This window comes from Natrix helvetica (assembly GCF_964273705.1).
Source record: "Natrix helvetica genome assembly, chromosome: 1".
Classification (NCBI taxonomy): domain Eukaryota; kingdom Metazoa; phylum Chordata; class Lepidosauria; order Squamata; family Natricidae; genus Natrix; species Natrix helvetica.
In genome coordinates, this window is record NC_138548.1 from 359,512,526 (window position 1) to 359,540,386 (window position 27,861).

General features: G+C 47.0%; 2 protein-coding genes across 3 annotated transcripts; one reads left to right on the plus strand and one right to left on the minus strand.

Moving 5' to 3' along the window:
• The first annotated feature begins 2,234 nt into the window (after positions 1-2,234).
• Positions 2,235-13,177, plus strand: LOC309398222 (zinc finger and SCAN domain-containing protein 21-like). The gene is made up of 5 exons (XM_081964899.1): positions 2,235-2,272; positions 5,070-6,015; positions 7,339-7,462; positions 9,827-12,999; positions 13,144-13,177. The coding sequence occupies exons 2-4, from the start codon at positions 5,248-5,250 to the stop codon at positions 10,267-10,269; spliced, it is 1,335 nt and encodes a 444-aa protein (XP_081821025.1). The 5' UTR covers positions 2,235-2,272; positions 5,070-5,247; the 3' UTR covers positions 10,270-12,999; positions 13,144-13,177.
• A 2,645-nt stretch (positions 13,178-15,822) lies between these two features.
• Positions 15,823-27,861, minus strand: LOC309398187 (uncharacterized protein). 2 transcript variants are annotated; one of them, XM_081964840.1, is made up of 4 exons: positions 27,776-27,861; positions 21,792-22,682; positions 20,207-20,297; positions 15,823-20,001 (listed from the first exon to the last, which is right to left on the minus strand). In XM_081964840.1, the coding sequence occupies exons 2-4, from the start codon at positions 22,578-22,580 to the stop codon at positions 19,484-19,486; spliced, it is 1,398 nt and encodes a 465-aa protein (XP_081820966.1). In that variant the 5' UTR covers positions 22,581-22,682; positions 27,776-27,861; the 3' UTR covers positions 15,823-19,483. The 2 variants fall into 2 exon arrangements, with proteins under 2 accessions (XP_081820966.1, XP_081820967.1); XM_081964841.1 differs by having other exon boundaries at positions 27,822-27,850.

The following is a 27,861-nucleotide window of genomic DNA, read 5'->3' on the forward strand; positions in this document are numbered from 1 at the left end:
CTGGCAGTACCCAAAATTAAATATATGCTTGGAAGTATAATTTGGGATACTGCCCAAATCTGAAATGGTACAGGGATTCCTGCTTGAGCAGGGGGCTGGACTAGAAGACCTCCAAGGTCCCTTCCAGCTCTATTCTGATTCTGATTCCAGTCCCCGGGACACTGCAGCCATCAAAAATATATGCTGCTTACCAAGTGTCCTAATTTGTGTGGTCCCAGGGATGATGCTGCAAGGATTTTAAGCGTGAAAAGTGGTTGTGAGTCCCTTTTTTCACTGTAACTTCAAACGGTCACTAAATGAATGTTTGTAAATCGAGGACTTCCTGTATGCTGGAAAAAGGCCATGTGATTTCTTTATTCCGTCCCCCTCCCAAGTTTGCAAATTGAAAACGTCATCAAAGAAGCAGAACAAAGAATGCTCTTTCTGCGCCAACTCAGGAAGCTCAATCTGCCCAAAGAGCTGCTGATTCTAATTCTACAGAGGAATTATTGAGCCTGTCATCTGCAACTCCATAACTGTCTGGTTTGCTTCTGCAGCCCAACAAGACAGACACAGACTTCAGAGGAGAATTAGAACTGCAGGAAAAACAATTGTTGCCAACCTGCCTTCCCTGGAGGACCCGTATACTGCACCAGTCAAAAAGAGGGCTGTGAAAATATCTACAGATCCCTCGCATCCTGGACAGAAATTGTTTCAACTAATACCCTCAATGACACAATTGGGCACCGCACACCAGAACAACTAGACACAAGGACAGTTTTTTCCCCAAATGCCATCACTCTGCTAAACAAATAATACCATCAACACTGTCAAATTATCTACTAAGGCTATATTACTGTTATTCTTTTCTTCCTTCCTAGTTCCTCTCTCTTCCCACTTAGGACTATAATCATGTTGCTTGTATCTTTACAATTTATATTGTTTTATGATGTGTGATAGTATGATTTGATTGCCTAGGACTATCACTAAGTGTTGTGTCTTTTTATTCTTGAGGAATGTATTATAATTCTCATGTATACCGAGAGTATATGCACCGAAGATTAATTCCTTGTGTGTCCAATCACGCTTGGCCAATAAAGAATTCTAATTCTATTCTATTCTCACTACCTTCCTCCATCCCCAAATGCCTCCTTTGGCTTAAGAGGGGGGAATGGCATGGACTCTTGAACTTTGCTGTCTCCTCGCCCCCCATATTTATTTTACAATACAATAGCAGAGTTGGAAGGGACCTTGGAGGTCTTCTAGTCCAACCCCCTGCCTTGGCAGGAAACCCTATACCGTTTCAGACAAATGGCTATCCAACATCTTCTTAAAGACTTCCAGTGTTGGGGCATTCACAACTTCTGGAGGCAAGCTGTTCCACTGATTAATTGTTCTAACTGTCAGGAAATTTCTCCTCAGTTCTAAGTTGCTTCTCTCCTTGATTAGTTTCCACCCATTGCTTCTTGTTCTACCCTCGGGTGCCTTGGAAAATAGTTTGACTCCCTCTTCTTTGTGGTAACCCCTGAGATATTGGAACACTGCTGTCATGTCTCCCCTAGTCCTTCTTTCTATTAAACTAGACATACCCAGTTTCTGCAACCGTTCTTCATATGTTTTAGTCTCCAGTCCCCTAATCCTCTTTGTTGCTCTTCTCTGCCCTCTTTCTAGAGTCTCCACATCTTTTCTACATCATGGCAACCAAAATTGGATGCAGTATTCCAAGTGTGGCCTTACCAAGGCCTTATAAAGTGGTATTAACACTTCACGTGATCTTGATTCTCTCCCTCTGTTGATGCAGCCTAGAACTGTGTTGGCTTTTTTGGCAGCTGCTGCACACTGCTGGCTCCTATTTAAATGGTTGTCCACTAGGACGCCAAGATCCCTTTCACAGTTCCTACTACTGAGCAAGGTACCACCTATACTGTACCTGTGCATTCCATTTTTGTTGCCTAAATGTAGAACTCTTACTCTTTTCACCATTGAATTTCATTTTATTAGATAGTGCCCAATGTTCAAGTTTGTCAGGATCCTTCTGTACTTTCTGTATTTCCTTTCTCCCCCACCCCTCTCTAATTCCCCTTCCTCTCTAGGCAAGGAGAACTCTCTCAGTTCAAAGACCACCGTGCCAGAAGAATGGAGCAACCGAGATGAAGTGGCTAGAGAGGAGGGATCAGGGGGTGGATAATAAATCAAAGGGATGGTGGGGGGAGTGTCTCTTCCTGTCCAGCCCACTAGCAAAGTATGAAAGCAAAGTGAGCCTTGCTTTGGCTGGAACAGAGAAGGCGGACCTGTAAGTCCGGGGCGGGCAGAGTGGGAGCGTGCATGGAACTATAATGCAAATTTAGCAACACGGAAACTTTCTTTGATTGTCTGGTCGATTGTGATTGATTGATATTCCCTCCCAGTTCTCCAGAGTGCTTTACAATGCATGTGGATTGGTGCAGATTCGTCGTTCGGCACCACGTGCATGAAGACAGTAGCCTGGGGGAAACCCTTTGAAATGGTGGCTAACAAGTTGCTAGTCCTTATGGATGGGAATCTCAGTTCGAGTGGGCGTGTGCAACGCTCTGCAGCGGAGGAGCGTGTTGACGGCGTGGCTGGCTTTGATGGGGTTTCACCGTCGTTTTCCAGCCCGTTGCTGAGATATTGTAGTTTCCCCCCCCCCCCTATAGTTCCTTCTGCAGGTTATACTTGGAGGAACTTGGTGCAGAATTTAAGGGCACGCTGAATTCATCTTACTACCAATTGTTTCGTGACCGTTCCAAGTTACAAAGTGACTCAGTACCATTTTTCACACTTACCACCATTGCTGCATCTCCGTGGACAAGTGATGAAAATTCAAACACTTGGCAATTGACTCACATTTGTGATGGTGTGAGTGTCCCGGGGATCACATGATCCCCTTTCTGACAAGCAAAGTCCATGGGGAAACTGGATTCACTTCAAAACCGTCAAGTTACTAACTTAACTGTAGTGATTCACTTAACAACTGTGGCAAGAGAGGTTGTAAAATGGAGCAAACGTCACTTAGCAACTGTTTTGCTTAACAGCAGTATTTGGGGGCTCAATTGTGGTTGTAAATTGAGGATTACTTGTAATTGCCATTTATATATTTTGAGTTTCTAAACATTCGTAGTGGGATCTTCACCTAGCTAGCCCAGTGTGAGTTTTTGTTGCAAATATACTTTTAAGCGTCTGGGAATCTATGAATCTCAGGGAATCGTCCCAGGTTTCTTACAGGGATGGTCCTATTTGGGCTCTGATTCTCCTAGTGATCAGCACCCGACATTCCTATGGGAAGCGACTTAAAGAAATCCATCCTAGGATTAAAGTGAAGCTGCAAATACAAACCTCACCATGTTAAAATAATATTAATCTCCTCTGTGGATTTTGCTTGGAGAAGAAAAAAAAATAGATTAAAAAGTGCGAAGAAGAGCAACTAAGATGATTAAAAGCCTGCAGACTAAAACATAGGAAGAATGGTTGCAGGATTCAGGTGTGGCTAGTCTAGAGAAAAAAAGGGACTAGTAAGGATATGATAGTAGTAGTCCAGTATTTGAGAGGTTGCCACAAGAAAGAGAGGGTTAATTTATTTTCCAAACCCCTGAAGGCAGGACGACAAACAATGGATGGAAACTAATCGAGGAGAGAAGCAACCTGGAATTAAGGAGAAACTTCCTGACAGTGAGGACAGTTAACCACTGGAACAGCTTTGCCTCCAGAGGTTGTGGGCCTCCATCACTGGAGGTTTTTAAGAAGAGACTGACTGGACAGCTATTTATCTGAAATGGTAAAGGGCAGTATGGAGAACCTTTTCGGCACTGAGTACCAAAAAGGGAGTCCTTCGCGTGCGCTCGTTTGGGCCATGACTAGGAAGAGGAGCTGCCCAGGGGGCATGTGCACACCAGAAAATGAACCTCTGGTTTCCGGCGTACACATGCGCGCTGCCCAGCAAGTCTCCCGGTTTCTGGCGTGCCTGCACAGGTGCCAATCCACTGAAAACCGAAGACCAGCTCTTCCGGTTTCCGGCACTGCTGCATGCACAAAGGCCAGCTGAGTGTCGTGTGCACATGTGCGCCTGAAACCCGAAAGAGGAACGGGCGATGCCACACATGCTAGGTGACATGCCCCATGTGCCACTTTGGGCCCAAGTGCCATAGGTTCGCCATCACGGGTAGAGGGTCTCCTACATGAGCAGGACGCTGGACTGGAAGACCTCCAAGGTCCCTTCCAGCTCTGTTCGGATTCTGATATGTTAGAACGGTGTTTCTCAACTTTCGCAACTTCAAGATAATACAATACAATAGCAGAGTTGGAAGGGACCTTGGAGGTCTTCTAGTCCAACCCCCTGCCTAGGCAAGAAACCCTACAACATTTCAGGCATATGGTTAGCCAACATCTTCTTAAAGACTTCCAGTGTTGGGGCATTCACAACTTCTGGAGGCAAGCTGTTCCACTGATTAATTGTTCTAACTGTCAGGAAGTTTCTCCTCAGTTCTAAGTTGCTTCTCTCCTTGATTAGTTTCCACCCATTGTTTCTTGTTCTACCCTCAGGTGCCTTGGAGAATAGCTTGACTCCCTCTTCTTTGTGGCAACCCCTGAGATATTGGAACACTGCTTTCATGTCTCCCCTAGTCCTTCTTTCTATTAAACTAGACATACCCAGTTCCTGCAACCGTTCTTCATATGTTTTAGTCTCTAGCACAGGGGTGTCCAAACTTGGGAACTTTAAGACTTGTGGACTTCAATTCCCAGAATTCCCCAGCCAGCCATGCTGGCTGGGGAATTCTGAGAGTTGAAGTCCACAAGTCTTAAAGTTCTCAAGTTTGGACACCCCTGCTCTAGCAGAACAAGATGTGTGGACTTCAACTCCCAGAATTCCCCAGCCATCTTGATGTTGCCAGTGTTGAGAAACACTGGGTCATGTTTCATGGATCATGGAGAGGAAGCGCGAAGCAAATCTATAGCATCTCCCTTCCCAGAGGCAGCCAAAGATGGTGAAAAGGCACAGAAGTGACCTTACAAGAGAAAAGGCAGCAATTTGGGTACCTTAAAACTTATTGCTTTATTTCTTTTCCTCCTAACAGAAACATCACTTGGTGGGAGAAAAAAATATCCCGATCTGTGCCACCTGCCTTGGTCCACCAATCCAAAGTCACAAAGAACTCGCTGAACTTCTTCGCTATCTTTTTTTCCATCAGGCTAAAGTCTGCAGTCCAGACCCTTCGTCCGCTTGGTGAAAGGGAACCAGCTCTAGGAAAGAAAATGTCCACCAAGCAGAACAAGAGGTCAGAGCCACATTCAGAGCGCAAGGTAACAACCGTCATCAAAACGGAGAAACAAGAATGGCCTGCAATTCAGGCTTCCAGCAGGGAAGCGGGCTTCCCTCGAGTCCTGCAGGTGGGGACCATCGGGGAATACCTGAAAAAAAAAACACCCCAGGAACCGGAGAAGGGCCTGTCCGGATGCTGGGAGGCTCAATGGCAGGCATTCCTGCACACCATGCAATCCTCACGTTCCGGATGGGGAAATGTGGAGCCATCGGAGGCCATGCCACCAGACAATATCCCTGATTTTTTCCCCTCTGTGGAGCAAGAGGGCTGCCCAGCAGCCAAAGAGCAGCGGGCGAGGCAGTCATCCCAGCCTGCTGGAAAGAACGCAGAGTCCCGTCGCCGGGAGAGCGATGGAGGCAGCAGGAAGCTTAAGAAAAAAGGAGAGGAAGCTCGGAAGGAGGAAGCAGGAAGTGCGGAATTGCAACGCCAAAACTTCCGCCACTTCCGCTACCAGGAAGCTGAGGGTCCCCGAGAGGCTCTTTGCCGACTAGGGCACCTTTGCCGTCAGTGGCTGAAGCCGGAGAAGCACACCAAAGAGCATATCCTGGATCTGTTGATCCTGGAGCACTTCCTGACCATCCTGCCCCCCGAGATGCAGAGCTGGGTGAAGAGAAGGCACCCCGAGACTTGTTCCCAAGCAGGCGCCCTGGCGGAGGAGTTCCTGCTGAAGCAGCAGGAAAATAAGAGGCAGATGCAGACGGTAAGAGCTGAAACTTCGGGAGAAGAGGTCGGCAAAAAGTGGAGAAAGATTTTGTGCGGGTAGTCCTCGACTTAACAACTGCTCGTTTAGTGACCAGTTGAAGTTACAGAGCTGTGTTAAAAGTGTCTTAGGACCACTGTTCACATGACAACATTCCCAGGGTCACATGATCAAACCCCGGATGGTTGACAACTGACTCATACTTATGACAGTGTCCTGGGGTCGTGTGATCCCCTTTTGCGACCTTCGGATAAGGAAAGCCAATGGGGAAGCCTGATTCACTTAACAACTGTGTTACTAACGTGACAGCTGCAGTGATTCGGTATAGGGTTTCCTGCCTAGGCAGGGGGTTGGACTAGAAGACCTCCAAGGTCCCTTCCAATTCTACTATTGTATTGTATTAATTCACTTAACCACTGTGGCAAGAAACGTGGTAAAATGAAGCAAAATTCACTTAGCAACTGTCACGTTTGGAAATGGAAATTTGGGGGCTCAATTCTACAGGACTACCCGTAGAATTAAAATTGAGCTCTTCCCTATGTAATCGGCTTTGACTACAATGTGATATATTTAATTTGGGGTGCTGCCAGAAAGCGTTTACTTTTAATAAGGGACTCTTAATTTGTTCCTGCAAATCGGCAGCTTTAATATTATGCTGCTAAATGCATAATTTTTCGCAGTGATGATGGTTGCAGCATCCCTAGGGTCAGATGGTCAAAAGTCGGACGCTGGGCAACTGACTCATATTTATGACCATCGCAGTGTCCCGGAGGTCTCGTGATTTCCCTTTTTGCGACCTTGAGACAGGTAACGTCAATAGGGAAGCCAGGTTCACTTAACAACTGCATTACTAACTTAACAACTGTAGGGATTCACTTCACCACTGTGGCAAGAAAATTAGTGAAACGGGATGAAAAGCACGTCACAACTGTCTGGCTAAGCAGCGGAAATGTTGGGCTCCGTGGTGGTCATAAGTCGAGGACAACCTGCACTGCTTGCAGAAATGAATTTGGCTGCAAATGGTGTAAAACCAGATCTTCTTTAGATTGGTTGGTGAATCTCCCTCCCTCCCTCTCTTCCAAATTCTGACATTACGAGAGGAGGAGAAAATTGCTCCTCTCGTGTTGGTCTGTACAAAGTTGGTATCTGCAAGATGGCCGTCGCGGTAGTGGGGTGGAAGCCCCGCCCCCAAAGAGGCGGGGCTTCCATCATAATGCCACCCCTGCCATCTTCCTGACGTGGATTCCTTCCGCAGGCAGAAGTCCCTCCGTCTGACATTCTTTGTCTTTGGCAAACAACTCAGCCAAGCCTCTTCTTTTTCAGATCCTGTTCCAAGTGTTGACGGTGAATTTCCCAGTTGGGGCGGAGGCATCTTCTAAAACAACCCACAGGAGCCCAGGCAGGGAGGCTGAGACCGAAAGAAAAGGAAATGTTAATGATCCTCCAGGTAAGAACTTCACATGGGCTGACCTTGCCTCCCCTTTGCATTCAGTGGCTGAATGCATAGGCGCACTTTTCTTCAAGGTTAAAAAAAGGAGTCCCCATGGATTTTACTCCGTGAGTCATTTGTTGTGGCCCGCCAGCAGCCAGTGGAGCTGGCAGCAGATTCGGACAGTCAGGAGGTTGGGGAGGAAGATGAGCCAGTCCTGGAGTCTGGGGAAGACTCTGATGAGGGCTCTGTGTTGGAGGCAGAGAGGGGGCCAGAGCCGTATGCCAGTTATCAGCTGCCTTCAGAGTCAGACCTCAGTGAGGCAGACGAACAGCTGGAGCCTGTTCCCAGTGTGCGCAGGTGCAGAGTTTCCAGACGAAGGGAACAGCTAAAGAACAGGGGTCGACTTGGGAGTAAGGCCAGAGGTGGACAATGAATGGCCCCTCCCAGAGGAAATAAAAGAGGAGCAAAAGGGGAGTGGAGTTTGCATAGTTCGCTTAATTGGTTCATGACTCTCCAAGACTCCTTGCCAAATTTTACAGGTATCGGCCTATCAGCTCTCCAAGCCAGATAAGGTCTGTGAGTGTAAATCCTCCCTTGAAAGACTTTGCTGGATATGAATGAGCAGAATTCACAGTAAATTAATACAAGGGTTTTTTGTCGGGACAAGGAGTTTGCTTCATGCTCTCGGGAAGCCTCGGTCAGAACAGTCATAGCTAACTATAGGTGGTGATGCTCATCTCCTTTCAAGACCATTGAGCCAGTGCTGTCCGAAGACATTTCCACGGTCCTGTGGCCAGCATAATGTCAGGGAAGGCTGTTAACTTCCCACCGAAGTGGTGCCTATTTATCTACTCACATTTGCATGCTTTCGAACAGCTAGGCTGGCAGGAGCCGAGGCGAGGATGGGACTCATCCTGTCGCGTAGCACTCGGGTCTCGAACCTGGGCTGCCGGTTTTACAAGCGTCTTAATCACTGAGTCCCTGCTCCTCCCTTTCTTCAAGGAGTTCAGGGCAATAATTTATTTTATTTCTTTGAGTGTTTATTCCATTTATATCCCACTGAAGTCTGTCTGTGTTGTGTTTGGTTATGTTTCATTTCATTCCATTCCATACTATTTATTTATTTATTTATTTATTAGACTTATAAGCCGCTCCCTCTCCTCGAAGGGACTCGGGGCGGCATACAATAAATACATAGCATGTTGCACGGAGGAGGTATATAGAAAAAATCAATTATTACAATTCATAAAATAACACAATAATAATAAAGTTAAAAAACATTAAAATACCCTAAAATTTAAAATTGCCAGGGGGATTAGAGGATAGAGTTATAGTTGAGCCAGGCCGGCTAGTTGGAACAGGTGGGTCTTGAGTTTCTTGCGGAAGGAGCGGAGATCAGTAGTAGTCCTAATGTGGGGGGGGGGTCATTCCAGAGGGCTGGGCCCATCACAGAGAAGGCCCTGCTCCTGGGCGCCGCCCTCTGGCACTGCTTAGTGGACAGCACCCGGAGGAGTCCCTCTCTGTGAGAGCGAATTGGTCGCAGGGATGTGTGGGGCAGGATGCGATCCCACACATTTCATTATATTGTGTTCAATTATGTTTCATTGTGTTCTATGGCATTCTGTTCCTTTTTATTGGATAGTGTCTCCTACTTGAGCAGGAGGTTGGGCTAGAAGACCTCCAAGGTCCCTTCCAATTCTGTTATTCTATGAAATGTAGCTGCTGGTGCTGAGGAGTTTGCTCACCCCAGTTCGTCCCTTCTGGTTCACAGTTCAGTAGTGTGAGAAAAATAAATTTCCATCCCATAAAGGAACAAAAAGGCTAGGAGACCATGAACAACAAAGACATTTATTTAAGATAAGCTTTTGCAAAAGGATTCTCAAACTTGAAAGATGGAAAGAGAATGTCTGACAGCTTTGGATGCAGAGCTTAAATGCAGTTTTTGGGGTAACAGTCCACTTCCTTAAATGTCCGTGTTATATAAAGTCGAATTACACAATATCTTGGCAACCAGTTAAGCAGTTTCCAGGCCAAAAATCTCCTTGCGGAATCGCTTCCCACCATATGAGGAATCTATAAGCACAATCAATCCCCTTATGTCAGCCTCTTGAAACTGATGCCAGCACTTTCCCATTAGACCTCCATTTGACCTGTTCTTCCTCAAGTAACCTCCCAACTCCGATATTCCTAAATGTTCCTTCTATATATGGTATTAAGCTGAATGTGTTACAAGGTGCTGCTTGTTTTTATTAGGTAAAGTGTAAAAATGGAGCCACTCAGGCTCGGCTCTTTTATACGAATAACCTTATTTATATCAAGTAGCGATTGTCTTGTGTGAACATTTCTGGATTTTATTGGTGTTTTTTTTTTCCTCTCCAGAAGCTGTGAGCTCTTGGCAGACCTTGGTGAGAGACCCTCCTCAGCGGTTAATGGCTGCCTTTCCAAATCAGGGCCCACAGATTCACTCAGAGGCCGAACCTGCTGACAGCCGGCAGGACCGACCGGCGGCTCAGGGACCCGTGTTCACTCGTTCCCCAGAGCCTCTGAAACCCCGGAAGGCGAGAAGCCGGAAGATTTGTGACATCTGTGGGAAGAGTTTCAGCTACAACTCGAACCTGAAACGCCACTGGCGGACTCACACGGGGGAGAAGCCGTACGGCTGCTCGTACTGCGGGGAGCGTTTTAACCAGGCCACGAACCTCATCCGCCATCAGCGGATTCACACGGGAGAGAAGCCCTACAAATGCTCCGATTGCGGGAAAAGCTTCAACCAGAGCCTGCAACTTAGCCGGCACCGGAAAACTCGGTTTAATTGCAGCTAAAAAAAAGCTTCCTTCGCAGAGAAACAGTTCTGTTGTGGTGCTAGGAATTCCAAGCGAGAGCAGCAGAAGAATGCTTTAAGCAGGGAATTCCCAATAATTTATTGGTTTTCCTGTGGGAAGACTGAAACCGTGCCTTGGTAGGGGTAGCACGTGGTTTTGGAGAGGAGGGGGCACAAGGATGTCTGGAGGGTGAAGCAGAGGAAAATTTGCCGTTACCTTCCTTTTGTTTCTGCAAAAAAGTTGGAAGGGACCTTAGAGGTCTTCTAGTCCAACCCCGTGCTTAAGCAGAGCACGATAGTTACAACAGTATGTTTAGTGACTAAAGTTACAGTGGAGCTGAAAAAAGTGACTAATGACTGCTTTTCACACTTAACGAACATTGCAGCATCCCTATAGTCACTTGATCAAAATGCTGACACTTTGCAACGGACTCATATTTATGACGGTTGCAGCGTCCCGGGGTTGATAAGTTAGTAACTTGGCTGTTTAATGAACCTGGCTTCCCCACTGACTTTGCTCGTCCCAAGGTCACATGACCTTGGGACACAGCAACGGTCTTAAGTATGAGTTAGTTGCCAAGCATCTGAATTTTGAACCCATGATCGTGGGGATGCTACCAAGGTCATAAGTGTGTGGGGGAAAACCTGGTCATAAATCACTTTTTTTCAGTGCTGTTGTACCTTTGAAGGGTGAGTAAATGAACCGTTGTAAGTCGAGGACTACCTGTATTATACATTTTTCCCCAGGTGGTTTTCTCTACACTCCGTACGGAAAAAAGATCCAAGAGGTAAGAACCCTCTCTGCCTCTTTTTAGGAAAATGCCACCCTAATGACATTTGGTAGATTATAGAAAAAATATCTGGGAGTAAAGCTCATTTACACAAGACATTTCCTCTGAATTGTTTTATCCGTCGAGTTCAAGGGCTTTTATACTGAACCACACAGCTCAAAAGAACAACTAGCGGTTTGCTATGGGCAGAATAAATCGCGAGTGGTTTACCATCAAAATAATCAATTTAATATAAATCAGGGTTCCCTAACACCGCAAGACCTATTCACACCTATTTACAACTGGGCCACGCGAGTCTTAAGTCAGCACGCACGCATGCCACTTGACTTGAATGGCGGGCTGGTGCCCGTACATAGGCACACGCAGCTCGCCCGCCGATCGTGCAAGTTGAACAACACGCACGCCAGAAGTGGGTTGCTGGTGGATCGGCCCGGATCGGCTGAACCGGTAGTATGAGGCAGCGGGAGGCTCCGCCGATCCACCTGGACGCTTCTGCACATGCACAAAACGTCGTGCGTGCATGCGAGCGTGAGAAAACCAAACTCTGCTGCCAATATGAAAAGGAATGGAAAGTTTCCCTTCCACCTTCGATTGAGGTGCAGATCGCCAGCCCTCCCTGCAGCATATCTCTTGATAAGAAATAAAACACGATAACATGTTCTAATGAAAAATAAACTTTAATATGAAATAAAAACAAAACAAAACCTTACTATCTAAATTAATTACAAAACCTTACTATCTAAATTAATTACATCTCTGCAGAGCTATGTGCCTGCCTCGTGGCAGGCGAACAGAAGATCGGAAGTCTCTTTTTTGGAATGTGTGTGAGCAGGCGCAGTACATCACTTGCTGATAAGACCGGTGACCTGCGCAGTAAATCTTCAGCACAGCTAGCAAACAACGCAGTGACAGAGCGCGCCCGAACCAGTAGTAAAAAATTAGCAATCCACCTCTGATGCACGAATGTGCGCAGGCCTACTGCTTGCGTAGCACAGTGGGTCATTAGGGTTGGGGGGGGAAGGCTCTCAAAAAAAATTTAAGATGGCAGCCTTTGAATGCGCGCTGAAGTGTGCTGGCTTTGATCTTGTGGTCCCAACTGCCAATTTGAGGACGATGTGCTGTGGATTATTGTCTTAGACAAGAAATGTGGGCATCCATGTTCAGGTGAATGAGGTGGGCCCACTTGTAGTCCAGCATCTTCTCCACTACCCCACACCGATTCTGGGGCTGAGGAGGGGGATTGGCTGATGGAGACCTATGGTGAAGTGGGGGGAAGCGACACTCTGGATCTCCCGCTCCCATGCTTTCCCTACCAGTGGACCCTGGGTTTTCCCGGCCACAGGAAACGGTGATCTTTGCAACTTCCTGGTGGAAGAAAAAAAAGTACCGGTAGTTCTCACCTTACGACCATCATGGAGCCCAAAATGCCCATCGCTAAGCAAGACAGTTAAGCGGGCTTTCCCCATTTTACCCCCTTTCTTGCCACAGTTGTTAAGCAAATCACTGCCGTTGTTTAGTCGGCGACAGAGTTGTGAAGTGGATCTGGCTTCCCCATTGACTTTGGCTTGTCAGAAGGTCGCAAAAGGAGATCACATGACATGTCATAAATACGAACCAATGGCCAAGCATCCCCACGTGGCCATGGGTATGCTGCAATGTACATGTGAAAAGCGGTCACACGTCACTTTTTTCAGTGTTGTCGTAACTTGGAACAGTCACTAAACGAATGGTTGTTAAGTCGAGGACTACCTGCATTCCAATTTCCCCCTAATGAGGCTTCTTTGCCTGACTTTTAGCTCTGTCCTTCCGACAAGAGTTCCCATGGCTTGCATTGACTCACCCTGGTTGGTCTGTCTTCCTTGTGGAAGAAAGGAAGAATCCCAGTTGCCTTTGGATTGATTATGTCCCAAGTCTGTAATTCTATATGCCTCTACAACAGTGTTTCTCAATCTTGGCAACTTGAAGATGCCCGGACTTCAACTCCCAGAATTCCCCAGCCAGCATTCGCTGGCTGGGGAATTCTGGGAGTTGAAGTCCAGACATCTTCAAGTTGCCAAGATTGAGAAACACTGCTCTACAAGTAGGCCTTATAACCCATTGCTTAGCAACCACTGGAAGATACAACAGACCAGGGACGTGCGGGCAGGGGAGGCAGAGCCTCACCACTCTCATCATGAAAATAAAAAAAAGGGAAAAGGGAAAAGGCGCCGAGGAGCCTTCTGCACACGTGGTCCGGGAATGGGACCACGTGTGCAGGAGGCTCCTCTAGCCTCAGCCTCCCTCCTGCACACGTCCCATTCCCCGCCTTCCTGAGTCAACATGAAGGGGACCGCGGAGTGTGAGCTGCGGTCCCGCGGAGCGCGCTCCGTGGTCCCGGGGAGCGTGCTCCATGGTCCCCTTCATGTTGACTCAGGCATCAGGAAGGAGGGGAATGGGACCACGTGTGCAGGAAGCTGAGGCAGCTTCAGCCTCCTGTACACGTGGTCCCATTCCCCGCCTTCCTGAGTCAACATGAAGGGGACCGTGGCTCACGCTGATGATGTCACCAGCCTCACCAGCCATAAACCTCACCGCACGTCACTGCAACAGACCCTCCAAAAAGGTACCCACTAACCAGATTCACAATTCTGACACACAGGCCTGTCATACAATCACATTTTGGAGGCTCGCAAATAGACCACCTTTCCAGCCGTTGGCATCATTCCTCCAGTCACATGCCCGATTTACAATTTAATTTATTTATTGCCATAAACTGATGTTTACTTCCAATATCTGGAGAAAAAACAACAACCCCCACCTATTCTGGACAATAGGTTTCCTTAATGACCACGGTATTCGCTTAACGGCTGCCTCAAAAAAATGTTGCAAAATTGGGTTGGACACAGGATGATCCATTCAAACATCCGGCATGATTTAGGACTATAATTCCAGGCTCAATTATGGTTGTAACTTGAGGACTACCTACCGAGGAGAGATCCACCCTAGAAATAAGGAGAAGTTTCTCGAGAGGGAGAAGAATTAACCGGTGGCAGGGCTTGCCTTCAGAAGCTGTGGGTGCTCCATCGCTGGAGGTCTTCAAAAAGAGATTGGACAGGCAATTGCAGAATCTTGAAATGGTCTAGTCCATCTTGAGCAGGGGGTTGGACTAGACAACCTCCAAGGTCCCTCCCAATTCTGTTAAATCTGTTATTCTGGGTGCGCATGATTGTCGTTTGCAACCTGCCAGCTTCTAATATAAGTCAACGGAGGAGTTGGCAGGAGGTCACCAACATGACTGCAGCATCTTTGACCTTGCGGGATTTGCTTAACAGCGGCAACCTAAGACTGCCACAACGACTGTTGTAAGTCAGCAATCACGTGAAGTCCTGTTTTATGGCTGCATTTACCAACAGAACAGAACATTTGGCCCAATTACCATCGTTAAGGGAGGACTACTCATATATGTTTTCCAGATCCTCTGCTGTATCATGTGGTTTGCAAACTGGCTATCCAAAGAGGCTCTCCGCAGAGGTGGGGAAATATTTTCAAGCTTTTGATCAGTTGATAGCTACTGATAATATTTGTAGCTCAAGAGTTGAGCTGTGAGGTCCTTGGTGCTCTTTTGAGCTTGGCCGTTTCCTTGCAGACGTTTCATTACCCAACTATGTAACATCATCCATAATCCAGAGATAATGAATAATGTGTTTATATAATTTAGCCTAACAAAGCACATCTTTGAGTTCAGATATTTCTGCTTTTGAATCTGCTTGTGTGCTTTCTTCCGGGCAATTAGGATGTTCCATGGTAAATAAATAATCTAGGATAATAATTGAAAGGCTAACTGAGATCAAATTACGTGTCTCTTCTCAAAACCCAGTTAATAAGCCAGAGTTGCTGGGTTCATAAGCAGGGATGTCATAAGCAGATTTTGAACTCATGGACCCCGTGTTAGTTAGAGGAAAATTGTAGCTCAAGAGACCACCTTTGATGCAAATTAATTTAAGCTTGGCTGGAGTTTTGAACTGCTACGCTACAAATCTTTGTTGCAGATCACTCTGCTAAATGGCAATGTTTGAGATACTCCTGTTGTTTCTTTATCCTTCCACTATAAGCTTTCCCAATGGCTACATTCAGACATAACATATAATCCTAGATCTTCAATAACAAACTTGTGTTCACCTGCCTAAACTATTGTTTAAGGCAGCATTTCTCAACCGTGGAAACTTTCAAGATGAGTGGACTTCAACTCCCAGAATTCTGGGAGTTGAAGTCCCCATATCTTCAAGTTGCCAAGGTTGAGAAACACTGATTTAAGATAATAGCCCAATTTCCCACAATGTACTTAGACAATGGCTGGATTCCCACAAGAGAGATCTATGGACAAACAAAATATATTTTTTTTTTACTATTTGTTTGTAAGATTAAGTCTTTTGGTTAAGCTGGAAGAAGAACCACTAACAACAGGCAATCTTGACAGCAAGTGATTAACTTGTTAAGTGACAAAAAAATTTGCATGATCGTTTAAAGGTAAAGCTTCCCCTTGCCGTTCCCAACTCTAGGGGGCGATGCTCATCTCCGTTCCAAAGCGCTGTCTCCGTGGTCATGTGGGCAGCATGACTGAATGCTGAAGGGGCACGGAACGCTGTTACCTTCCCACCAAAGGTGGTTCCTATTTTTCTACTTGCATTTTTTACATGCTTTCAAACTGCTAGGTTGGCGGAAGCTGGGACAAGTACCGGGAGCTCACTCCGTTACGCGGCGCTAGGGATTCGAACCTCCAAACTGCCGACTTTTCTGATCGACAAGCTCAGCATCTTAGCCGAAGGCATCTTTACCTTCAACTTTGTCTTTTCAAGACTTCAAAGGGGCCTGCAGTAGCTTTGGGAGTAGAAAAGCTCAAAAATGGTTTTTTACTTCACCCTGGTAATTGTGCATCCTTGTTTTCACACCCTTACATGAACCCCCACCAGGAACAAACAAACAAAAAAAATCCTCTTTGCAGGTTGTGTACTGCTTGTCCAGATTTATTTCCAGCAAATAAAAGGGGAATAACTTCTCTAAAGAGGGGCGATAATTACTCAAACCAGACTACAATTAGACTGGAAGCTTTTATTTTAATATCTATGCATGGGGGGGGGGGGGGGAGAGAGAAACGTGGATTATATCTAGCAGGCTCAGAACAGAGAGATGGAGAAAAGCAGAGGCCAGCCGGGAGCTTTCTCTCTAAACCAGAGTTTCTCAAGTTTAGCGACATTAAGATGCGTGGACTTCTGCTCCCAGGATTCCCCAGCCAACCACACTGGCAGGGGAGAATTCTGGGAGTTGAAGTCCGCCCGTCTTAAAAGAGACAAGAGTGAGAAACACTGCTCTAGATGGGCTGGCAGGAATAGTAGAAAATGGGCGTTGGTTCTTACCTGATACGCTCATTTTCTGGTAGAGTAGAGACAGTAGCCAGACTGGGTGTGCTCCGTCCATTAACCAATCGGACTGAGTCTACACTTATGATGTCATCGGGCCCTTGTGGCTCCTCCCCAGTTTCAGATGAAGGAAAAACTGTAGACTCAAGTTAGAATTGTGAACAAAAAGTGAAAGTCCATAGTCACTGTATCTCTCTCCTCCCCACAAGGAATTCCCTCGCGTGACCCATGCCAGGGCGGGGCTGGCTGCTGTCTCTACTCTACCAGAAAATGAGCGTATCAGGTAAGAACCAACGCCCATTTTCCTGTTATCGTAGAGACAGCAGCCAGACTGGGACGTACCAAAGACTGGGCTGTCCACTAGGGTGGGAAATTGTAAAAAAGGTCCGTTAGGGCACAAGCACTTGTTGTAGCACCCTGCGCCCAAAAGCCACGTCAGCCAATGCATACTTGTCCAACTTGTAATGACGTATGAAGACTGTGGGAGATGCCCAGATGGCTGCCCGGCAGACTTCTTCCAAGGTGGCTTGAGTGGACCAAGCCGCAGATGTCGCAGCGCTGCATGTAGAGTGAGCTGTAATGTTTGCAGGGACCTGTATGGATTGAAGTTCATAAGACAGTTTAATACAGGCTCCTATCCAGCACCCCAGACTAGATGATGAAGCCTTGGTATCCAAGGAGGCCTGGTGAAAGGAGATGAAGAGAGCTTCCGAGTGGCGGAATGAGGCGGTGCAGTCGATGTAGATCTTGAGGGCACGACGTACGTCAAGAGTGTGCCACTTGCGCTCCCTTTCGTGACGGGGAGGCGGACAGAAATCAGGTAAGGTCAACTCCTGACCTCGGTGGAAACAGCTATTGACCTTCGGTATGAATGTCGGGTCCAGTCTTAAGACAACTCGGTCTGGATGGAACACGCACAAGTCATGCCTGACTGAAAGAGCAGCCAAATCAGAAATACATCTTGCTGAGGTTTCAGCGACCAAAAACAGCGTTTTAAAGGACAACAGTTTCAAAGAAGTGGATCTCATAGGTTCAAAGGGCGCGGAAGTCAAAGCCTCTAGGACACGAGGCAAGTCCCAAGCCGGATATCAAAATGGCCACCGCTATCTTCGTGGGCTTTTCTGACCCGCAAAAGGGCTACCAATACTAAGTGTGGCCAGGCGATCTGCAGAACGGCCACCAGACTCGCCTGGAACCGCTGCGTGTGAAACGGCCAGTCGCGCATCCCTCCAAGAGCCCAGAACCAAGGAGCACCGCGGGGAAACAGCCGTGGAGCCGTAGCTCGTGAGCTGGCCGATCTGATTGCAAGGCAGGCTTCCTGAGTGAACTCGTGGCCACAGGCAATCAGACGGTTGAGGAGAGGCAGCCAGAGATCAGTTTTGAATTTCCCTCCAATTTGTAAAATAAAGGATTATTTAAGAAACCAATTTAAAGGAACAACAAAATTTTTTGGAAAAATTCACCAATTAAAGATACAATGAAATAATTTGGAGGAGAGATCAATTCTCACAGCCAATCCGGGTTGGATTGCGTCTGAAACTGGGGAGGAGCCACACGGGCCCGATGACATCCTAAGTGTAGACTCAGTCCGATTGGTTAATGGACGGAGCATACCCAGTCTGGCTGTTGTCTCTACGATAACAGGAAAATGGGTAGAGGCGATGGATTGAGAATTAAGAGTTGGACAAATTATGACCACGGAGACCCAACTGAGTGTCCCACAGCGTCTCAAATAAGGAGCTCCCCGTACATATGTAGGGATGAAGAATAACCATTCCTCAAAAGTTCTAGCTGGATTTTCTTCTTCCGGGAGGCTCTTCGGCGAAGGAGCATTTTCCCAAATCAGCATCTTCATTTTGAGAATCACATGATCCCAGCTCTGCCAGTCTTTTAGAAGGACACCCAAAACCTGGTTCTTCCCTCACGCATTGAGCAGGACGGCCCTGGAGCTGGCGCCACAGAAGTTTCAATGCGTTTTCTTCTATCACGTTTTCCTGTCCTGGATTTTTATTATTATTATTTGCATAATATTGTGTTTTTAACAAGCCACTCACTTGGGGAGAGGAAGGGGATCGTATCCATCGAATCAAATAAACTGGGAGCTCTGAATGTCGGGCACCTTTTAAGATGTGTGGAATTCTGGGAGTGGAAGTCCACACATCTTAAAGTTGCCAAGATTCAGAAACATTGAAGTAGACCAAACCACCAAGGAAAAACTGTAAAGGTAATATGACAAAGGGGGGAGGGGGAGGGAAGAGTCTCATTTGCTATATCATGGGTGTCAAAACTCGATTGCATGATTGGTTTTTGCCTTTGCGGAGCCAAAGTGGGTGTGGCCTGCGGGTGACACATCTGGCCCGCGGGCCACCAGTTTGACATCCCTGCCCTATATCATCTTGGAAGAAGTAATCAATCTGCTCAGGTGAATACGAGTGAATTTGGATCACTCAGATTTGATGCTGGAGTGTTTCTAATTCCCCATGGAACAGCTCCCCTCCTCTCTTGTCTGGCAGCCATTCCTCGTGGAATTATGTGCTGATGGAATTCAAAGTGTATGCCGTCTCATAGTTATATTTAAGATCTTCTGGGCTGTTATATAGAAACATGTGAGCCTTCCAAATGGACATTCGGATTTAAGCTGCGGCATATATGTCTTCACTCCTGTTTTCACAGACGAAATATCCCAAATAACAATATCCCAAATCATAATTGTCTTGGGACTGAGTTACGGCATCCTGTAACTCAAAGAGAAATGAGGTAGAAGCAGACTGGCATCTCTCCCTCCTTCTCTTGTGCATTATGAGCTCCTCCCCCAAAATCTTATGAAACTCTGGAGGAATCCTCCATATTGTGTACCCTAGATTAACATTTCCCCCAGGTCTTAGTATTTCCCGGGATTTCCAACGTAGTCGGCAACAGAAGCTCCCTGAGAACAATAAAGATCTAACGGAGAATCAAATCCCCAACTTTTTCAACTCGTTTTCCCCCAGTTCTGGTTTTCTATCCGCCCGTCTTTTCTCGGCAACTGCTATGTGGTGGCCCCGTACATGTGAACGGTGCTGTGTTTCAGGAGGTAAGACTTCCGCGTGAACTTCTTCCCACACTCCAAGCACTCGTGGGGTCTCTCCCCCGTGTGGATGCCCTCGTGGCGTTTAAGATTCGACCTACGGCTGAATCTCCGCCCGCAATTCAAACAACTGTATGTTTTTTCTCCCGGGTGGATTTTTTTTTGTTTCACAAAGTTTGATTTATGGTAGAAACTCCTTGCAATGACGCTGGAGGTGCTGTACTTCTTAACCATGGGCATTTTGGACTGGCCGAGCTCCCGGTCACTTCCTCGACAAGGAACAGCGCTATCGCCCATTTCCTTGGGAAGAAATTTCTGCGGCCAAATGAGTCTGTCTTGGCTTTGGGAAAGATTTTCCTGCTCCCTGAAGTGAGCCACCGGCTCTTCTGTTCGCCCGCTGAGCATCTCGTGGGAGGTTTCGGGCTGAGAATTCTCCAGTTCGTATTTCTCCGTTTTGTCAACGCTTCTATTCCCTTCACCTATGGGAGAAATGGAAAAAAGAATAATAATAATCCCAAATAGAGCTCTAAAGAAAATGTTTGGGAGCCATTTGGCAGGGGGATGGTAATGGGAAAGGAGGCGAAGGAGGAAAGGGATGGAGTTAAAAAATATCCACCCAAAGGAATTGCACTGCATCCAAATATTCGACCAACTGGCCTTAAGTCGTCCGTTTGTATCACTCACCGGCATCTCCAGAGTTCCCCTCATGATTAGCCTCCCTGAACAGCGGTCCCTTCCCACAATCCTCTGCAGCATCCCTCACTTCCTTGAGCACCTGGAAACAGGAGAAAACATCTGTTTCAACAAGGCGGGGAGAGAGATGGAGAAGAGGGGCGTTGCAAGGCGGATGACCGGTGGACGGTCCAGATGGGGTAGTTGGGAAAGGGCTGGACTAGGGATGGGAGAGACACGGGTTCATTTTGCTCTCGGTCACAGGAATTAAGTAGAGGGGGCCAGTCCCTCTCGCTAACTAACCTGTAGGGAGTCAGGAAGGAGTGAAGGAAGATATGAAGGAATCGTTCCCTATGGCAAAAAGGGGCTGAAGCATTTTTAAAGTCCAGAATAAGATAACATATTCAGAAGGCAGCTCAGGCAGACTCAGGGGTAGGCTGCTACAGGTTTGCCCGGGTTCAGGAGAACCTATAGCTAATGTTATATGACTGGTTTGGAGAACCTCCAAATCCTACCCCTGACTGGCCCTGCCCACCCCACCCACCCAAGGCGTCTCCATGCGGCCCATTTTGGATGTGAGGTACCGTATTTTTCGGAGTATAAGATTTTGAAGAAGCAAATTTTTAAAAAAAGGTTTTTGCACTATGCAGACTTCCCCAAAACAGCCTGTTTTTCATGAAAATGGTCCCATTTTTTGTCAAAAAAGGGCATGCATAGCCTTTAGGAGGCTTATAGAGTGCTCCTGGGAGCTGGGAGGGGGGAAGAAACAAGCAAAAAACAGCCCTTTTTTGGTCATTTTTGCCCTTCTCAGCCCTTAGGAGCACTCTGGAAGCCTCCTAAAGGCTATGCGCTGCCATTTTTGCAAAGGGGGCGAGGTTTCGGGAGGCCAAAACTGCTATATTCAGTGTATAAGAAGCACCCAGATTTTCACCCTCTTTTTTGAGGGAAAAAGGTGCGTCTTATATTCCGAAAAATATGGTAAATGTCACCCTGGGTCCTTCTTTTCATAAGACTAGGCATACCCAATTGATGTAACTGTATGTTTTAGCCTCCAGCCCTCTAATCATCTTTGTGGGAAGGTGGGAAGGCTGAGTCAACCTTGGGGCAAAACTCCCTTAACAGCTGTCTTCTTTGGCAGCGGACATTTGGGACTCAATTGTGATTGTAAGTTGAGGACTACCTGTATAAGAAAGGGTCTTCTCGGCCCACCGAAACAATTGGAGGGGAGGGAGGGAATAAGCTTCTCCAAAAGGGACCCCCCCCCCAGGCCCTGAAAGTAAAGTTAAGAGGAGAAAAATATACTTGGAGACTAGCAAGTCAATCACCGTAACCAAAGAGGTAGGTTTGGGTATGCAAAACAGGTAGGCGTTTATAATCATGGTTTGTTGTCTAGACTAAGTTGAAGGGCTGCCCTGAAACCACATTAGGTAATGGCAGGTTCTGGACTTGGTGTTCTGCCAGACCCTAAATTCTTTGGATGGCACAGCTGTCAGTCATGAAGGTTGACCCATACTTCCTGCTTCACACACCTGATTTGATCTGCAAAGGAAGGTCCCTAGCCTTGCGGTCCCAACTGCATCCTCCCGAATCGACTTACCTCCTGCTCCTGTTGCTGGTGCCCTTCCTCATGCATTTGCAGAAAGTCCTCAGCCAGGGACACCGCCTGGATGCAGGTCTCGGGGCTGTTTCCACGGACCCAGCTCTGGATCTCGGGCGGCAAGATGGCCAAGAATTGCTCCAGGATCAACAACTCCAGGATCTGCTCCTTGGAGTGGTGCTCCACCTTCAGCCATTGGTGGCAAAGCGCCTGCAGGCGGCTATACGCCCCCCGCGGCCCCTCCGCCTCCTGGTAGCAGAAGCGGCGGAAGTGCTGGCGCAGCTTCTCGCGGCCCAGGGCGTCCCTCTGCAAAATGGCCGCCTTCACTTTCCCATAATCCTCTCGCTCGGTGCTTCCCAGATTGCAGTACGCTCGCTCGGCTTCTCCTCGGAGGGCGGGCAGCAGCCGGGATGCCCACTCCTCCCTAGGCCACTGGCAGGCCTCAGCCACCTGCTCGAAGGAAGCCAGGAAGGCCTTGGCGTCATCCCAGGGGGAAGGCTCCTCCTGGACCAAGGACACAACCCCCCAAGGCTGCTGGGACTCAGACATCTTCAAAAATTCCTGCCACTGGGCCTCCCACTGCTGAGAGAGGAGATCCGGCTCCTGTTTTACCAGTTGCTCCGTTCCCTCGAGCCCTCGGCAGCTCTTCCGGTCTCCTCCCAGCTCCTCGCCCGCTTTGGAAGCCGCCCGGCCCAGATCCTGCCTTTTGAATCCCGGCTGCATCCACTTCTCCAAAGCAGCTTGCAACTGGAGGCTGAATCCCGTCCGGGGCACTTCTCCGTCAGCCATCGGCTTGGTGTGGCAATGGACAAGCCGGAATTCTCTCCAACCGAGAAAAGACGATCCCTGAAGGGAAACCTACAGTCGATGGCGAAATGCCTCTCTGGCGTTCTGCGGGGAGAAGAGACCAGTGCCTCAGTTTCCCAACACTTCTAATTCCGCCCCCCACGACTCTCAAGTCACCCATCCATCCTCCCTGCAGGAGGAACAGGTGGTCTGAGTGAGACTACCTTAGTCTCACTAAGCTTAACTTAACTTAACTTAACTTTATTCAATTTCTAGACCGCCCCTCTCTCAGAAGAGACTCGGGGCGGTGTACAGTCATATTAAAACAATAGAACAATAAATATACATAGTATAAATATAGAATAAATATAGGGCTGGGGGAGGTAACAATAATTCACTGTACAAATTTAGTTTAAGTTAGATTAAAATTTTAAAAATTTAAAATACATTAACCCTTAAAAACTATCCCAGATAAAATATCCGCCAGGAGGTAAAATGGAACTATAGATGGGCCAGGCCGGCTAAGCTGCCCTACCTAGAGATGAAGCAGGCATATGGGTGGACAAAAGATAGGGATCTTGTCTGAATGGTCCCTTCCAGGAGGTATTTAAAAGAAGGAACTAAGTCCTTAAGGAAACAAAGGGGAGAAAAAAGTCCCCCATACCAGACAAAAGAGGTTGGGCCTCACCCCAAGGAAACCCCCTCCCTCCCTCAAAAGCCCATCAAGTTGTAAATCAAAAAGAGAAGAGCAGCTGCCGTCTTGCCAATCAAACACAACAACAACAACAAAATGGATTTGAGGGGAGGCCCTTAAGCCTGTCCAACACATAAAAGTTAAGTCTTCAACTTACAACCACTGAACCCTAAATTTTCCGTTGCCAAGCGAGTGAGGCTTGCCTCATGTTACGATCTTTTGCCTCGGTTGTTAAAGTGAACCACTGCAGCTGTTCGGCGAATCATGCGGTCGTTAAGCGAATCTGGTTCCCCCCCCCCACGACTTGGTTATCGGGAAGGTAACACATGGTGATCACATGCTCCTGGGACAGTGAAACCGTCATAAATATATGCCCGTTGTGAAAGGGCCCGGAATTTGATACCACGATCATGGGAATGTTGCCACGGTCGTAAGTGTGAAAACTGGTCATAAGTCACTTTTTTCCGTCGAATGCTCACTAAGTGAACTGTTGCGAGTCAGGGACATTAGTTGTTGACTTAGGACAGGGGTGTCCAAACTTGGGAACTTTAAGACTTGTGGACTTCAACTCCCAGAATTCCCCAGCCAGCATGGCTGGCTGGGGAATTCTGGGAGTTGAAGTCCACAAGTCTTAAAGTTCCCAAGTTTGGACACCCCTGACTTAGGACCATTCATTCAGCAACCGTTCAAACTTAGGACAGCACTGGACAAGTGGTACTTATCACCCATCCTTGGGAGTTCCAACTTTTGCTGTATCCCAGAGTCACTCAATCATGATTTCAGATGTTCCTTGCTAGTTTCCCACAAGCAAAGAACAGGCAAAGCCAGCAGAAAGCCACAAACCTATGAGGTCCTCACTTAACAACCCACATGCTCCTAGCTTAACAATTAACAACTGGGACTAACCAGAATTGCTGTTGCTAAGCAGCGAAGACATGTGATTTCGCATCACTTAGCAACGGCAATTCCAGTCCTAATTACTATTTTTTTAAAAATACAACATTGAAAAGATGGGAGGGGGGGATTGGAATCGAACCCACAACATCACTAGGGGAGGGTAAAAAAAAAAACAGCAGCCACCCTTCAAGGGAACTTGGTCAGTACCGTATTTTTCGGACTATAAGACGCACTGGTGTATAAGACGCGCCAAGATTTCAAAGAGATAAGTAAGAAAAAAAAGTTTTTGCCTTCCCTCAGCCCCCAACAACACAAAAAATGCCCCCGTTTCTGCCTCGCCCCCGTCCTGCTGAAGCCTGCAGAGTACTGCTGGGGACTGAGGGAAGGCAAAAAAGCGTCCGTTTTTGCAAAAAACGAGCCATTTTTTTTTACAAAAATGGAATGCAGGGGGAGGGCTTCAGGAGGACAAGAATGGCTGTATTCGGTATATAAGACGCACCAATATCTCCATGCTTTTTTGGGGGGGGGAGGTGTGCCTTATACTCCGAAAAATATGGTTTTTAAAAACTGGATGGAGACAAATTCTGAACTAATAGTAGGAAAATACAGGTAGTCCTCGACTTACGACCACGATGGAGCCCTAAATTGATGTTGCTAAGTGAGAAATTTGTTAAGCGGGTGTTGCCTCGTTTTATGACTTTTCTCGCCACAGTGGTTAAAGAGAATCACTGCGGTTGTTAAATTAGTAGCACGGTTGTTAAATGAATCTGGCTTCCCCATTGACTTTGCTTGTCAGAGGGTCGCAAAGGTGAAATCACATGACCTCGGGACACTGCGACCGTCATAAATATGAGCCAGTTGCCAAGTCTGAATTTGGATCACATGACCATGGGGATGCTGCGACGGTCATAACAGAGGTGGGTTGCTCCCGGTTTGGTCGAACCGGTAGCGGAATTCAGGCCTGGGTCGCAGAACGGCAGCGGCCTAGGCCTGCCACGACCCAGGCGTCCCTCGCCACCACTGAGCCACCGCCATTTTGGTTTTTAGTGACTGCGCATGCCTAGTTCACTGTAAATTGTTCTGCGCATGAACGAAAAACAATTTACATTGAACAGTGCACACGTGGGTTGAAAACCAGTAGTAAAACCAGCATCAACCCACCCCTAGGTCATAAGTGTGAAAAACTATCGCTCTCTTTTTCTTTTTTTAATTTTTGTATTTGACATTTTCCAAACATTAAAATCACAATTACACTTTTACAGCTTTCTGTTATGGGTATTTCTTTTTTTCCGATTTCCATTTTCCATTCTATTATTTTATACATATTCTTCTTGGTTTCATACTTTCTCATTTTTACAATATATACATCTCTATACAATATTTCCATCTCTATTGCGTTCTAAATATATGCCATCTCTTTTCATCGTGTTTGCTATGTGTTCCTTAGGCATTGATTTTACATCTTCTTTTCAAGCCACTTATACCCCCCCCCCCATTCCATATCTTGTAAGTACTCTGTTTCCTTTCTGTCTCTTAGTTCCATCGTTAGTTGGTCCATTTCTTCAAGGAGAGAAGCAACTTAGAACTGAGGAGAAATTTCCTGACAGTTAGAACAATTAATCAGTGGAACAGCTTGCCTCCAGAAGTTGTGAATGCCCCAACACTGGAAGTCTTTAAGAAGATGTTGGATAGCCATTTGTCTGGAACGGTATAGGGTTTCCTGCCTAGGCAGGGGGTTGGACTAGAAGACCTCCAAGGTCCCTTCCAACTCTACTATTGTATTATTGTATTGAGCATTCTAACACCTTTTTTATGGTTACCTGCATTTGATGGAATGGTTTTTAGTTTCCAACTTTGGGCATATGAAATTCTGGCAGCAGTGATTATATGAAGCATTAAATATTGGATATCCTTACTAATATTTTTTTTAAAAAATTATTCCTAGAAGAAACAGCTCAGGGTTCATGTCAATTTTTTTGTTCTGTGAAGTGTTATATAAGTCTAAATGCTATTGCTAAATGCTATAATGTTGCCGTATCACTTTCACTTAAACTTTCACTTATCACTTAATTTTCACTTATCACTTAAAACTATCACTTTCAGTGCCGTTGTAACTTCGAGCAGTAAATGAAGTGTTGTAAGTCGAGGTCTACCTGTATTTTTCTCCCCAATTTGCGCTGACAATGCTGGTGTTTCTACAGTTCCAATGTGCAGCTATTTAGATATAAAAAATAAGAGATTCAAGTGTCACAACTCACCACCATGGGTCAAGGCTGAACAACTGTACAAGGTAGTCTTCGACTTACCATCAAAGTTACAAAGGCACTGGAAAAAGTGACTTACGACCATTTTTCACACTTACGACCATTGCAGCATCCCTATGGGTCAAAATTCAGACGCTTGGCAACCGACACATATTTATGAATGTTGCAATATCACACGCTCTGCTTTCGCAACCTTCCGACAAGCCAAGTCCACGGGGAAGCCAGATTCAATAAAAACCGTGTTACTAACTTAACATCTGCAGAGATTCCTTTAACAACGGTGGCAAGGATGGTCGTAAAATGCGGCAAGACTTGCTTAACAAACGTCTCGGCTTAGCCACAGCAAATGTTGGCCTCAGTGGCTGGTCGTACGTTGAGAGCCAGCTGTATCTGCCTAACATCTTAACCTTGGCAAGCCTTTCGTGGCTTGCTATCTCAGATACAATTAGGGTTCAAAGCACTGGCTGAACCTCACATCGGAGTTTAAGTATTATTTTTTTTCAGAAGCTCAGGGGGGGGGGCAGTGAGAACACCCTGGTCTCCAAACTTCCTACACACACACACACACAAAAAAAAAAAAATAGGTTGAGCTATAAGAGAAGGACTGAATCAGAATCAGAATAGAACTGGAAGGGACCTTGGAGGTCTTCCAGTCCAGCCCTCTGATCAAGCTGGAGATCCTATCCCAGTGATGGTTAACCTTTTCGAGTGCCCAAAGCGTGTGTGCAAATGCAAGCACTCAATCCCCAATCCCCAAAATGCATTGCGAGAGGGGGCCTCCAGGGATGAAGCCCCTACAACTTCTGGTGGTAAGCTGTTCCACTGGTTAGTTGTCCCCCACCACCACTATGAGGACGTTTCTCCTTAATTCCAGGTTGCTTCCCTCCCTGATTAGTTCCCATCCATTGTTTCTTCTGCTGCCTTCTGGGGCTTTGGAAAATAAATTGACCCCCCTCATTCTTGGTGGCAGCCCCTCAAATACTAGAAGACTGCTGGCCCAGTAGGACCCCCAAGAAGCTACGATGGTTAAAAGTAGGGACAAGAATTGGGTCTCTCTCTCTCTCCACTCCTTGCCCATCCTGGCTCTGGGGCTGAATGGGAGAGGGACGGCCCAAAAGGTCCCAATAGTTTCCGTAGCCGAAGGGGGGGAGAAGGGGTCCAGACCCCCACCCACCCAGACCCAAATCCCCTCTAAAATGTTAGGGTGGCAACTCCTGAGCTCCGCTTCTGGGCTGCGAAGAAAGTCCCTCTGCCTTTGCATTTGCTTTAAGGACCTTCCCGGGGTGGGGAAGTCATCTCCCATCGAAATCAATGGGTGGGAGTGGGGGGCTTCGCTTACTAACCTCTTTGAGCCTTAGTTCCAAAGCCGCGCTCCGATCGGCCACTCACCCGGATTCCTGCGGGAGACACCTCCTCCCTTCTACAAGGA

Coding starts and splice junctions, on each gene's coding strand:
- LOC309398222 (XM_081964899.1), top strand. CDS start 5,248: ATGTCCACCAAGCAGAACAAGAGGTCAGAGCCACATTCAGAGCGCAAG. Junction 6,016..7,338: donor ATAAGAGGCAGATGCAGACG/GTAAGAGCTGAA, acceptor CTTCTTTTTCAG/ATCCTGTTCCAAGTGTTGAC. Junction 7,463..9,826: donor AAATGTTAATGATCCTCCAG/GTAAGAACTTCA, acceptor TTTCCTCTCCAG/AAGCTGTGAGCTCTTGGCAG.
- LOC309398187 (XM_081964840.1), bottom strand. CDS start 22,580: ATGGCTGACGGAGAAGTGCCCCGGACGGGATTCAGCCTCCAGTTGCAA. Junction 20,298..21,791: donor ACCAGCAACAGGAGCAGGAG/GTAAGTCGATTC, acceptor TCCTGTTTCCAG/GTGCTCAAGGAAGTGAGGGA. Junction 20,002..20,206: donor GGGGAACTCTGGAGATGCCG/GTGAGTGATACA, acceptor TTTCTCCCATAG/GTGAAGGGAATAGAAGCGTT.